Source organism: Peromyscus eremicus, chromosome 4, assembly GCF_949786415.1.
Source record: "Peromyscus eremicus chromosome 4, PerEre_H2_v1, whole genome shotgun sequence".
Taxonomy (NCBI): domain Eukaryota; kingdom Metazoa; phylum Chordata; class Mammalia; order Rodentia; family Cricetidae; genus Peromyscus; species Peromyscus eremicus.
In genome coordinates, this window is record NC_081419.1 from 38,445,440 (window position 1) to 38,459,847 (window position 14,408).

Consider the following 14,408-nt stretch of genomic DNA (forward strand, 5'->3'; position numbering starts at 1 on the left):
ATCCAAGGTAGAAGCAGGAATGGATTTTATAACTTGGTTTGGGAATTCTTCTGGTGCTGTTCCCTATAATGTTGGTTATAAAGACTCCCCTCATGGGAGGGGATTTTATGTGGACATGGAACCAGAAGGCAAGGAATGCTTGGGATCAGCTTGGACAATGGCTTCTGTATGAGGGTCCTGTATTACCAATCCCAGCAGTCTTATTTGCACAGAAAGAGAGCTGGAGACAGTGTAGGTTTTTACTCCTAGAGGAATTTATTAGTAAAACTTGGGTTACCTGTGATGGAATACCTTTCAGTGATCAAAAGATACTTTCAAGTCAGAAGTAACAGAAACATCAAGAAATACTAAGAGTTACAGAATCTAACGGGTATGTTTTAAAGTTGTATAAATATATATGTATATGTGCTGTGGGATGTATGGCAAATGTGTTGCTTATTAATCAATAAAACACTGATTGGCCGTTGGCTAGGCAGGAAGTATAGGCGGGGCAAGGAGGAGAATAAAGCTGGGAAGTGGAAGGCTGAGTCAGAGAGACACTGCCAGCCGCCACGATGACAAACAGCATGGGAAGATACCGGTAAGCCACGAGCCATGTGGCAAGGTATAGATTAATGGAAATGGATTAATTTGAGCTGTAGTTAGCAAGAAGCCTGCCACGGCCATACAGTTTGAAAGCAACATAAGTCTCTGTGTTTACTTGGTCGGGTCTGAGAGGCTGTGGGACTGGCAGGTGAAAGAGATTTGCCCTGACTGTGGGCCAGGCAGGAAAACTCTAGCTACATATATGTCACATGATATATTTTTGAAGATACATATATTGCTACGTGCATAAAAATGGCTAGAAAGACATTAAAAGTGGTTATACACAATGGGTAGAGGAATCAAGAGAGGAAATAGTAAGCTAAGGAAAACAAAGAGATCTGTAAGAACAATGTGAAAAGTAGGCCATGAAATAAGAATGAATCACCTCGGTCAAGGATAAAACCCCCTTCTGCTGGGAGTGTTGTAATGTGGTCCAACCACATCAAGAGATCGTGGGATGCGACTCTTAGCTCGGAGAGCTCTACACCTTTCCCTGTGCTGTATATCAAAGAGAAAGTTCATTTCTCATAGAGCACCTTCCTTATCTCCTCACCTCACAAATATCAAAAGGAGATCTTTAAGATGTAAATAATTTAGAGAAAAGTAGCCTAGAAATTAAATGCATATAATGAACAGATGATCCACCTCAGGTTTCCTTGCTGGGAGAATACTAAAGGGGTAGGTAAACTGGGAGTTTCTACAAGGATGTGGGAGTGGAAGGGTTGGGGAAAGAATAGAACAGAGCGGGTCCATCAACATACTGAAGTTAGGTGTGGTGGAACACAGCTGTGAACCCAGCACTGGGGAGGTTGAGGCAAGAGGACCTGGAGTGGGGGGGGGGGGCTTACATCAAAATCAAAACTGATCCTTCATAATCTTGAGCAACTTTGGTGTTTGCAGAACATTTTATATGAGCATCAAGAGGAAAAGGTCAGTTTGCATGTGCGGTCATTTCCTTGAGTTTGAGGTGGACCTACCACATCTCACCCACGTCACGGTTAGCAACTCAGTGACTACTTATTTGGATGACTAGCTGGAACTGGACATGAAGGCAAGCTACTTGCTTAAAATGTACAGGGCATTTAGTACTGAGAAAGGGTCAGAGTTAAATCCTAACGTGTCTTACTGAAGTGCGCTGTGTGTAGGACAGTACTGGGGCAAGGGTCATTGTTTTATAGCTGAGAAAAACAATAAAGATGGTTTTACTGAGATGGAGCAGTGTGAGTGTTCTGAGTCCCTTACAAAAGAAGCACACACCTAAAGGTGTCGCTGGCAGCAGCTCCTCTAGGGTACCACCCACTGCCCATTTCAGTGGCTACCTCTGCCCAATTCCAACAATGAAGACACCAGTCCAAGGCACAAAGTATTTGTCAAACTTTCCTTTTTTCCAGGGAGACTTATTTATCTACTTGTTCGTTTCTGAGTCTCCAAATGCAGCCTTAGCCACTGAGTATCAGGGTTACAGGTGTGTGCCTCCATGTTCCAATGTTGTATTTTTAAAAGAAAGAAAATGGTTGCTTGGAGAAAGATGTTTTATTCATACAGATTTAAGTATTTTCTCATTTATGAGAGTCCTAGACACTGGAGGTAATGTTATCTCATACAGATTAACCTGCAGCAAAGCCCCCTGGGAGGGAGACTCCCCAGACAGCCCCTCCTGCTCAGCACAACATCACTTTCTTTCCACATGGATATTTTTGATCAAACTCCCAGTGTTGCAATATCTGCTAAATAGAAACAGACATATTTATATGCCAGCTGATGTTCACAGAGAGCTCTACAAACCAATTAGAGATTCTAGAAAGTACTTATGGCTCAGTAATTTTAAACAAGCATTATTTTCTTGGGAAATTTTAATTTTTTCTTCACTATGAAAAGCAGTGGGTATGGACACAGCTCAGCAGTAAAACATCTGTCTATAGCTGGGCGGTGGTGGTGCATGCCTTTAATCCCAGCACTTGGGAGGCAGAAGCAGGCAGAGCTCAGTGAGATCAAGGTTAGCCTGGTCTACAAATCAATTTCCAGGATAGGCAGGACTGTTGGACAGAGAAACCCTGTCTCAAAGGACAAAACAAATAAACAAACAAACCAAACCAACCAACCAAGAAATAAAACCACCTAACCCCACCAACATCCGCCCTCAAAAAAACAAAAAAGTCTGCCCACCACAAACAAAGTCATTCAGCTGCCATTACCCGCTCCCAGGTCTGCAAACAGGGGTCTGGCCTGGCTCGTTTCTTTCCTCTCTTGCCTGTGTCCTCTCTGTGTGTGCACCAGGCTTGTCTTTTCTCTTTTTCTACCTTGTTTCCTTCCTCCCTTCCTTCTCTCTCACTGCCTCTCTCTGTGCCTCACTGCATAGACCAGGCTGGCCTCACTGCATAGACCAGGCTGGCCTCACTCACAACCATCCACCTTGCTTCTACCTCCTGAGGGCTGACATTAAAGGTGTGTACCACCACACTCAGCCTTTTATTACTTACTCTGTGTGTGTGTGTGTGTGTGTGTGTGTGTGTGTGTGTGTGTGTGTTGTAGGGGGTTATGCATGTATCTTTGTGGGTGCGCCTGCTCATTTCACCCTGTTGGAGGATGGTGTAGGAGATTGACGTTAAGTCTCTTTATCAAAGCCTTCTATCCTACTTTTTGAGTCTCTTACCAGATCTGAAGCTTGCCACTTGCTGGCTGCTCAGCAAGCCCCTGAGATCCTTCTGACATCACCTTGCAGTTAGTGTTTCAGGCAGTTAGGGTTACAGGTGCTTACAGATGCTTACACTGGGCCTGGCTTTCATGTGGGTGCTGGGGATCTGAACACAGATCCTTAGGCTTGAGCAACCTGACCACTGAGTCCTCTCCCCAGTCCTACCTGTCCTGCTCACCAGTGGCTTTCCAACGTTCAGCTTTGGCCCACCAAAACTTGTAACTATGAATCTCATGGCTTAATTTATACCATTAACTTTCTTTATGACAAGTGGATTATGCATCTATAAACAGGTATCTCTCATATCATAGTATCCTAATGCTTTCATATTGAAAATGAGAAACAAAATGAGGTCCAAAGAAACTGACATTCTCACAGAGCTCAGAGACGTGATTTTAACCCAGGCTTTGCACTCAGCCTATGGCTTCCCCAGTCACCACACACACTGCTAAGACTGAAAAAATAAAATTTAAATTAACTGCCTTTTAACAGAATGCATGTTCAGGTATATTAAGAAAAACAACAACAACAAAAAAGAGTTTACCTGCTTTGTAAACTCTTTTATTGTATCTGTGCCACATAGAGTAGTGAAAAATAACACCCCTAAAAAAGAATACTACCTTTACCACAACATTTTATTTTAAATAAAACTTCAAGTACTTTTACATAGGTACAAAAAAACTCTCATCTATTTGCCTCCAACAGGCCACAACACACAGTAGATAAAACACAGTGGTTACAAATGTCTTTTAAATTTATTTCTGAGGCAAGGCAGATGGGAAGGAAGTGTCTCTATGAAAAAATACTGTGTGTGTAGGAAATCGTCACGATTTTATTTCACATGGATACAAATGATTATACTTTAATTTAGGCCCTGGTGGCTTAAAATTATATAACAAAATAGAAAAATGGAAAACTACTATCCCCTCCACCCTGTTTCAAAGGCAGGCACTACCAAGATTAGGGAGACGCCACAGTGTTGGTAGAGGATAATTACTGTACAAGCTGTATAGCTGTAATTACCTTCAGACTCAGATAAAATGCTACAGTCCTCCTAAGGCATAAACAATAATGTCTCCAAACAATATATACACATAATACATATTAAAACAAGACTCAATATAAACAATAATGAACAATATATACACATCAATTTCCACTGGCTTGAAATACAATTTAACTACACAAGTGATGCGCAACATATATATATATATAAATGTACTTGTAACTCTACAGTAAAGTTTATTTTTGGTGCTTTCAGAGCACATCAGTGTAAACAGTTTCACTTGGCTTTGTTTTATATTTTAAAACATTCCTTGTTGTATTTTCAAGATTTAAAGCAATTTTCTAGTTCTTCCTTTTCACAGAAAACGAAGATTCTGGATGTGGTTTAATCATAAATAATTCATAAAATTAAATACATTCACTAAAAAATAAACTACAAAGTAAAAAAATGAAAAATAGATATTTATTGAGAGGGAAAGGAGAACCATTTCCCACGTTAGAGCTCTGGTGTTGGCTATTCAGTGCGATTTCATGAGTTTAATAACTATTGCACTAGAACACCCTTTCCTCGGAACATTCTTTGGGTGCGCTTCCCTGTTCTACCTAAGTTAGCTGATAAATCACCCAAACCAGTGACCAACGGTCTTGGCTGTAGGAGTGAAGCCTCTAAAAATGGTATCATTCTTCTCTTTTTTTTTTTAATATATATATGTATATATATACTTATTTCAAGGAAAAAAGTTAATATGTATGTGCCTTGCACATCTGTGTAAATGCAGTTCACATTGCTGGTCTTGTTTGTCCTTGTTTAAAAGGAAAAGAGGAAAAGGAGATTACAACTTCAGCTCACTTGGAAGGTATCTGTCCACTTTTTTTCAAAGTACTTTCTCATACTGTGGCCAGCTCTGCCTATGTCGGAGTCATCTTCGTTAAATGTTTCACAGTTGTCAAACACCAGCCTGACATCTAGAGCAAAGGTCTCAAAGCTGCTGTACCTGAAAGGAAACACATCATTACAGGCTGCTTTCGTGGGTTTGGACTTGTACACAGACAAAGAGGATGGGAAGGAAAGCTGGCGAGATCAGGGTGACTGCACTTGAACACATCTAATTCCACTCATGAAGACAACATCTGGAAACATTCACTGTGCTCTGCCACGCTGCGTCAAAGATGTTCAGTAGAAGAGGTCACAAAACTAAGGTATTTTCCCCGATAGGCATGGTACCACATAACTGTATTCCATGGTACCACATAACTGTATTCCATGGTACCACATAACTGTATTCCTGGTACCACATAACTATTCCCGGTACCTGGCTGGTGAAGACAGGAGGATTGCAAGTTTGAGGGCAGCCTTGGCTACAGAGTAAGACCTTATCTTGACGCAAAAATAGCAACAAAAACAGGAAGATGTTTTTCACCTGCCCTGTGTTTCCCACATCCCATTTACTATGTGACTTCTTACCGTTCTGCTGGGGGCTTTCCAATCCCACCACTTTCCTAACCCTCCGGCCACCCTATGACCCTCATTCAAAAGTGTTACACCAGTCAAGTGTGGAAACATTTCTTACACACTATAAAAAATCTACAGCCTCCATAAATACTATACGATATGTCACCATGTTAAACCTTCAATATCAATACTCGCTATTTGCTGAATAGAAATTATTCACTTACTGTCCATTATTTAGTTTTTCTCTGATTGTAGAAAAATCCATAGGCTTCTTAATGACTTTCTTATAGCCAGGTACAAGTTTCAAGTTTACAGGAAGTAGAAAAGGCCAGGCATCCTCATGAGTTTCCATCTCAGTCAGGATCATACTAAAGAAAATAATGTTTGGAATCAGTACCTATACCTTGGAATCTCCCAAATTAAGTATAAAAACTGAAGGAAAGATAAGCTACCTGCAGAGAGTCAGGTCTTTGGAGTCATCTCTTTTGGACTTCTTGACTGAAGTGGCACTTTCTCCTCTGGAGAAGCTGCCGGCAGGGTTCTCCTCCAGCTTCCTTTTCTTGAGCTCTTTGCTTCCTCTTTTGAACGAGCTGCTGGTGGAAGTGGAATCTTCGTCCTCCGTGTCGCCAGCCACATTCCCTCTCTTGCTTTTCTTGGACTCATTTGTCTTTTTTCCTTTGACATGAATTTTTTTTATTTTTATAGTCTGACCACTTGCCTTAAATTAAAAAAAAAAAGTAGATAGGGTATAAGAAAACAACTGTTTAAAGACTTTCCATTGTGTTATATCATAAATGTTTGGTAGGATCAACAAGAAATACTAACTCTGCGTTAGAAGATTGATAATGCTATTCTTTTACAGAGATCTGGGAATTTCTTCTCCTATAATATGAGTGACACCTAATAAAGCATGGGGAAAACAATCTATTTTAAAAATTCTCAAAACTGGCTGGGTGCCTTTAATCCCAGCACTCAGGAGGCAGAGGCAGGTGGATCTCTTCGAGTTTGAGGCCAGCCTGGTCTACAGAACGAGATCCAGGACAGGCACCAAAACTACACAGAGAAACCCTGTCTTGAAAAACGGAAAAAAAAAAAAAAAAAAAAAAAAAGCATGGAGAAAACAATCTATTTTAAAAATTCTTAAAACTGGGTGGCAGTGGCTCATGCCTTTAATCCCAGCACTCAGGAGGCAGAGGTAGGCAGATCTCTGTGAGTTCAGGCCAGCCTGGTCTACAGAGTGAGTTCTAGGATAGCCAGGACTGTTTCACAAAGAAATCCTGTTTCAATAAATAAATAAATAAATAAATAAATAAATAAATAAATAAATAAATAAAAATTCTTAAAACTGGAGATGGAGCTCCACAGTGTAGAACTGATCACCAGTATTCCTATAGCCTAGGCTGCTAACTAAGTGAGGGGTTAACCAGGTGAGGAGCTAACCAGGTGAGGGCTAACCAAAGGAGGGCTAACCAGGTGAGGGGCTAACCTGGTGAGAGCTAACCAAGGCACGGGCTAACCAGGTGAAGACTTAACCAAGGGAGGGCTAACCAGATGAGGGGCTAACCAGGTGAGGGCTAACCAGGAGAGGGGCTAACCAAGGGAGGGCACAGGGCTCTTTTTCAGAGCACAGCACAACTAGGAACAAACATGTCGGTAAATGAAACCATGGAGGTTATTAACAGTAATGATGAAGAGGAACTAGAAAGCTAGAACAAACAGGAAAATGAGCTCAAGAAGCACCAGGTGGAAAATTAGATTTTTGAAGTGATCCAATGATGAGAAGAATTTCACAAGTTGTGGCTCAAAGCACAGACAAAGATGGGGAGAAAAATGTCTCTTTTTGAGAAAAATGAAGTAAACTAAAATACCAAAGGTCTTAAATGAAAGTGTTGCTTATTTACTAAATAAGGCATGTTGGGCTAAAATCTCAGAGTGGTTTGTTTTCTCTTCTGTAAAATAAAAGCAGCCACGTATCTATGAAAGTCAGCTATGTGCTCATCAAGACTGACACATCCAACCACAGACTACAGTGAGATCTTGTGCCTTGCGTTCAGAAAAGGGAAGTGCCTCTTTTGAGGATTAAAGGTTATGCTACATGTAATATGTTATAAAAGGTACATGTAATGTTACTAGTAATGTAGTAATGTTTTTGCCTTAATATTTCAAATGGCACATTCTAATGTCTTTCACAAAACTACTCCCTTGCCCAGAAATCTGCAGAATGATATGACCACTCTGATAATAACTTAGCTGACTGCAAACATTTTTTTTGGAGTATTTTAAAGCAATTTCATTGAGGATAAATTTACCTCAACCAGTGATATTATTAAAATGTGCACAAGGAGTTACAATTATTTGGTTCTCTACCCACTACACTGTTGACAGGTTGTGAGAAAAGTTAAGGAGTTATTTTAATTCAACTCACTAAAATGAAAAAAAAAAAAAGTGCAAATACACTTTCCCACAGATTACTGAAGAATCACTACTCTCTGTCATGAACTAAAATAATTTAAATGCTTAATTAAGTCTTTTCCCCACTTAGTTTCCTTCTGAGTGTTCTTAATACACTGAACTTAAACAATCAGCTATTCCTTTAAAAAGGAAAGGCCGAACAACAAACAAATTCCCTTAATGATAATTAAGGTAGACAGCTATGTGACTTCAAACTGCGCAGAGTGGCTCAAACCTATGATTTTAGTACTTAGGAGGCTGATGCAGGAGGACTACCTTGAGTCTGAGGCCAGCCTGGGCTACTAAGTAAGTCCCAGGCCTGCTTGGACTACAGACTTAGATCCTAAGTCAAAGAATAAATGAACAAATACAAATAAAAATGCAGTAACATTTCAAGAATGATGGGTGAAGATCTCTAGTTTCTATTCAAACTAGTAGATTGCCTGGCACAGTTTTTTTTTCTGATTTAGGATCATTTTCTAACCAATTAATACATTGCACCGAGAAAACATACAATGAAATGGAAAAAGACTTTCTGATGTTACAGACCGGTGAGTGTCCTTCAGTGAATGCTGCGTCACTTGCTGGATACTGCAGATACACAGACTCTGAAGCCTTTCTCAGTGGACTCAGAGTCCAGTAACTAGAGGGAGGATGGAAGGGATTGACTAGAAATAAATCACCATGCATGACTAATTCCAATTCATGTTTGCAAGTTAAAGAACTGGACATTGTTCACAGCCACATATAGTTACAAAGAGAAAGGCACAGAACAGAAGGCTGGAATAACCATAACAAAGGGATAACTAAATAACATACTAAGAGAGGCAAAGGACCTAACATGAATGTATCATGTTAGGGATATGAAAATTTCGACCTGAGCTCATGAACGGGGGTAGGCACTGGCAAGCACTCGGTCAAGTATAAAGTTAGAAGACTGTCAGATGTAAGGAATACCTACCTAAGAGTCAGGTCTTCAATAAACACTGATTTCTACACACTTCATAGTCCTTACCGTTTAATCCTACAACTAAATTTCTTCTTTCCTATTTTATTGTGGTGCTAAGGACTGAACTTAGGGCCTTGAAAATGACACAAAAGCTAAATCCTTAGCCCTTCTTTTACTGAGACAAGGTCTATTTATGTAAGCTCAGAGTGGTCCCAAGTTCCTCATCTTCCTGTTGATGGCTCCATAGTGCTGGGATTATAGGTGTGTTTGTCATCATAGCCAAGTCATTTCTTCTTAATTTATTATATTTCTATTTCTCCATCCCTCCCTCCCTCTCCCCATCTCTCTCTCTCTCTTCCTGAGACAAGGTTTCACTGTATAGCTTTGGAGCCTCTCCTGGAACTCACTCTGTAGACCAGGCTGGCCTTGAACTCACAGAGATCCGCCTGCCTCTGCCTCCTGAGTGCTGGGATTAAAGGCGTGCGCCATCACTGCCTGGCCTATTATTCCTCTCATAATTTGGATCACAGGTTTCTACTTTAAATGTGACTGGAAAATGACTAAAAATATAAGTGTTCATTATCATTTGACTAGACATTCTCTTTCAAGTCACATATCCAAGAGAACCAAATAGAGTTCTTATAAAAACTGGTCCATGAATGATAAGAGAATCATTCACAATATCTGGAAGGTAGAAACAACTCAGATGTTTACCAGCTGATGACCGAATAAGCAAAATGTAGTAAGTCTATATAACTGAGTATTATTTGACTATAAAAAAAGTACCGAACAATGTTAGAACATGAACTTTCCAAGTATTTTAGGTAAGAGAGGACGGCAGATACATGGTATATCTGTAAAAAGGCTTTTGGTATTATGAAAATGTTCTGGAATTTAATAGTGGTGAAGTCGCACAACTCTATGAATGTATTAATAATTAAGAGACTGTTTAAAAAAGATGAATTTTATAAACTGTGACAAGCCACAGAACCCTGGTAATTTAAAAAGCTTGGTTTCCCACTGTTCTTACCTTAGCGATGCACGCTGGACAAAACCAGTCCCCATCTGGAATAGTCGTAATCTTGGGCCTGTGGCAGTAGGTATGGCAGCCTTTGTCACAGCCGTCACAGAGCAGAAGCAGTTCCTCGTTATCTCCCTTCCGGCAGATTTGGCAGTACTACAAACACATGAAAATCACTTACAATTAGTCCTCTGCTGTGAGGACTAGCTGCTGGGATATTAAACAAACCACAATTCCTAGGTTCTATTAATAATGAACATTCCGCTTGATAACAAATTTATAATAGCCACACACATCTATGTATCTCTCATTACACAGATATGGACCACATGACGGGCGAGCAATTCTTTTGGGGTAAATGCACACTTCAAATACACTGCATAGAACAAAGCTAGAGGTTGAATGCCTTCACACACTTCAGAAGCATGTACACGTCAACGTATGAAGTCATCAACATGACATCAGAGCACACAAAGCAATGAAGAGCTCTAATACATGGGGCTTTTAACGTTTCATCTTTTGCTTATCTTATTGTCCTTATGATATTCTGAGAAAGAAATGAGAGTTAGAATAGCTCTTAATATCGAAATTCAGAAACGTCTTAGTGTAATTAGATACATTAAGAAGATACTCCTAATTGTACACAATCCATCTATAATTTATGACTGACTTAAAAAATGTGTCTAAACAGTGAACTCTGAAAACCAACCCAAGTCAAATTTCTGCCACAAATATAGAAAATGCATCTTAAAAATTATCTCCAAGGAAGAAAACAATAGAGAATTTACGGTCATGATTTATTTTCTATAACTAAAAATAGTTCTCCTTTATTGAACAATGTATAATACCATGAATTACTTCAAGTATCCCCTGGTAGACACAGTGTGTATAACAATTTCAGAAAGGGAGAGAGGCGGAGCCCTCAGCATCCAAGGCAGCTGCGAGAGCAGAGTGTACTAACATCACCGCAATTCAGGACACACTCAGGCCACAAGAGAAATTACCTTGCAATCAGTAGGTCAAGAGTGGCAATAGTTAAATGGGAATTCATTTACATTAAAGTTAGGAATTTATAATCTTAGGAAAAGAATGGTTCAACAATTCAAAATTGCTTTATTTAACTTCAATACGTTATATGCTAGCCTAGGAAACACTACAATAATCTTATATAACTTAATATATATACAAAAGCAGTTTTAAAATGTAATCAATATGCAAGATACATACTATGCAAGGGAACAGATAATGAGAACTGTCTATTAAATACATCAGATATATGTAATATTATAATTATCATTTATGTAAGCATAAAAGCAGTAGAGTTTAATAACCCCCAAATAAAAGCCTTTCTATTAGAAGGGCTTTCTGAACCCCACACTGCTGAGTAACTTAAGATGCTATTTCACTGAATCCACACTCTATCTTAAAAACTCTATTGTAAAAACACTTATTCAGAAACAACATGTGCAAGTGCAAGGTTATGTTTAAATCTCTTTAACAATATTAAAAATAAGATTCATGAACATAATTTTCTGTTTACTGAGAAAACACTAGAAATACTACAAAGTCTGCTTGACATCTCATGTCCAATTTAAAAATAAGTATTTTCTTATCTTTCCAGAGAAAAAGTGACAAATATCAAATTCTTAGCACTTTGGAAAAAAAAGACATAGTAACATCTCACAATTATTATGTGAGATCGTGTACACTGATATTTTGTTTTAACTCCTTTGCTACAAAAGCAAAGGAATATGCAGAGAATTACCTGGAAGCAAAGTGGCCATTTCTACTCTCCTGGTAAGCTTGCGATCTGGCTAAGATGGTATTTTTAAAGGTAATGAACACTTTAACATTTTGTTTGGATTTATTCTGAGGATTATTATGGGTCCTGACATCTATCTAATTAAAGGTCACAAAATACTTGTTAATCTATCAATAGCGAGCCATGGCATCATCATCATCACCATCATGGGCAGTGCTGAGAAAGGAACCCACAGCATTGTGCTTGCTAGGCAAGTACTCCTCTGTGGAGCTCTATGCCCAGCTACAAACGGTGTTCATGACTATCTCTAAAACGGCTGTTGTGGTAATAGTAACTGATGATACAAGCACATTAGGAACATGGGAAAGGTCAATGCATTTCAAAACGGAAAGGAACGGAGGTTGCAGAAGGGGTCAGGTGTTGTGGTGCCTGGCTCTCACTTTAGTTCTTGGAGACACAGGCAGGAGAACTGTGAGTCTGAGGACAGCCTGGGCTACACAGAGAACCTGCCTCAAAAACACAACAATAAAAAAGAAGCAGGTAGCCGGGCGGCGGTGGCGCACGCCTTTAATCCCAGCACTCGAGGGGCAGAGGCAGTGGGACCTCTGTGAGTGTGAGGCCAGCCTGGTCTACAGTATGAGTTCCAGGATAGCCAGGACTGTTATATAGAGAAACCTTGTCTCGGAAGAGAGAGAGAGAGAGAGAGAGAGAGAGAGAGAGAGAGAGAGAGAGAGAGAGACAGAGAGAGACAGAGAGAGAGACAGAGAGAGAGAGAGAGAGAGAGAGAGACAGAGACAGAGACAGAGAGAGAGAGACAGAGAGAAGCAGGTATAAACATTTTTGGTAGAGTTTGGTGGGTGTTTTTTTTTGGGGGGGGGACACAGGGTTACTTTGCATAGACCAGGGTGGCCTTGAACTCACAGAGATCCACCTGCCTATGCCTCCCGAGCGCTGGGATTAAGGAGTACGCCACCATTTCTCGGCCAGTTTGGAGGTTTCTTTGTTTTTGGTTTATAACAAAACTGACCATGAGAGGAGGATAAGAAAAATTAAGTATAAATTTCATTTTAATGTAAAACTCCAATGTTTTTACTCACTGTAGTCTAGACTTCAACAAATATATTTGCCTAAGGAGATTATATTTTTAGGAGAAGTATATTTTTTAATAATTTTAGGAAAAATATATTGTTAAATATTTTTATGTTTCAGAAACTGCACAGCACTTTCAGGCTTACAGTAAATTAAATTTCAATATACTGTAAAAAGCTGCAGATTCAGATTCCAGACATCTTCAGGAAGAAATGAAAAAGCAGAAGACACAAAATGTATTTGTATAAACTGCATATAAGGCCTTGAGCAGTTTAAGCACCGAGGGGAAACTAAAGAAAGGGATGCTGGATTACCAGGAGCTCTTCTTTCTGTTTCAAGTAAAGGACTTTTCAGCTTTAGCCATTCATGAAAACAAATCTCAAATATTTCAATTTTAAAGCTGGTCTTTAATTCAAAAACAAATATTAAAGTAATTTGTAAAGGTCTATATGTAATAGGTACTTCCATGTATGGTACAAAAATAGGTAACAGGGCACTGTGTATACGATTTAAAACAACCGTCTTTTTGAAAGTATGTGAACTACTGCTGTTATTTTAAGTATGTGGCATTTGTTGGATGCCACGATGAATGCATGCTATCCAACAACCACCTGGGGATTTCCAAAGATTAAGAGTCCATTTTCCTTATCAGGAGAAACACAGAAAGTTCTACTCTCTATGCCAACCTTATCTGATAGTCTGAGTTCTCTGTTTTGTATTTAGTATTCTGATTAGTGATAGAAAAGTAATACAATTAAGGCACAATGGAGCAGATAATGCTAGTATGTAGAGTGCTTACAGGAGTGAACAGCCTTTAAAATATTTCAATTAACAACCATTATACAGTAGAGGAGGCAACTTGTTATGATTATAAACAAGTATTCAAAGGAGACAAAAACAAAATTTGAGCGAAGAGAAGATAACATATTTGGTAGGTTGCTACAAAAAGTTCAAGATAAGAAAAAAGTATAGATTATATGGTATTTAAGAATTAGACACACTCCCAAGTACAATATACATCATTGTAACAATATGGTAATACATAGTTAAGAAAGATCTGGAGGTGGGAAAAAACAAGACAGAGAACATCAGTCATAGTATCTCTTAAATAAAAGCACTTACAACTTTCATAATTGATTTTTCCCATGCTATTGATCTCTGTAACTGCTGGATGCACAGGGCCACCTGTGCGGCACTGCGAGCTTCTGCTAACGCCCTTCTCCAGACCCTGAGCCCTGGAGCAATATCCTCTTCAATTCTGCATTGAGATATAGAGAAATGAGTAGGTCATGGCCACACTTAGGGTCACTGAATGTGAAACAATCATCACACTGAAAGCCAAGCAATGACAAAAACATGTAACAGCCAATAAGTATAAAGTTTAAGCAACTAAATTGG

At 39.2% G+C, this 14,408-nt stretch overlaps 1 protein-coding gene across 11 annotated transcripts in view; it reads right to left on the reverse strand.

Annotated features, from left to right (window-relative positions):
- Nucleotides 1-3,897: 3,897 nt before the first annotated feature.
- Nucleotides 3,898-14,408, reverse strand: part of Baz2b (bromodomain adjacent to zinc finger domain 2B) — a 329,610-nt gene continuing 319,099 nt past the window's right edge. For all 11 annotated transcript variants that reach the window (XM_059260517.1, XM_059260519.1, XM_059260516.1 and 8 more), the window contains 5 exons: nucleotides 14,133-14,268; nucleotides 10,169-10,315; nucleotides 6,191-6,456; nucleotides 5,963-6,106; nucleotides 3,898-5,280 (listed from right to left, as the gene is read on the reverse strand). In XM_059260517.1, coding sequence (XP_059116500.1) covers nucleotides 5,127-5,280; nucleotides 5,963-6,106; nucleotides 6,191-6,456; nucleotides 10,169-10,315; nucleotides 14,133-14,268 — 847 coding nt within the window. In that variant the 3' untranslated portion in view covers nucleotides 3,898-5,126. The remainder of the gene's footprint in view (nucleotides 5,281-5,962; nucleotides 6,107-6,190; nucleotides 6,457-10,168; nucleotides 10,316-14,132; nucleotides 14,269-14,408) is intronic.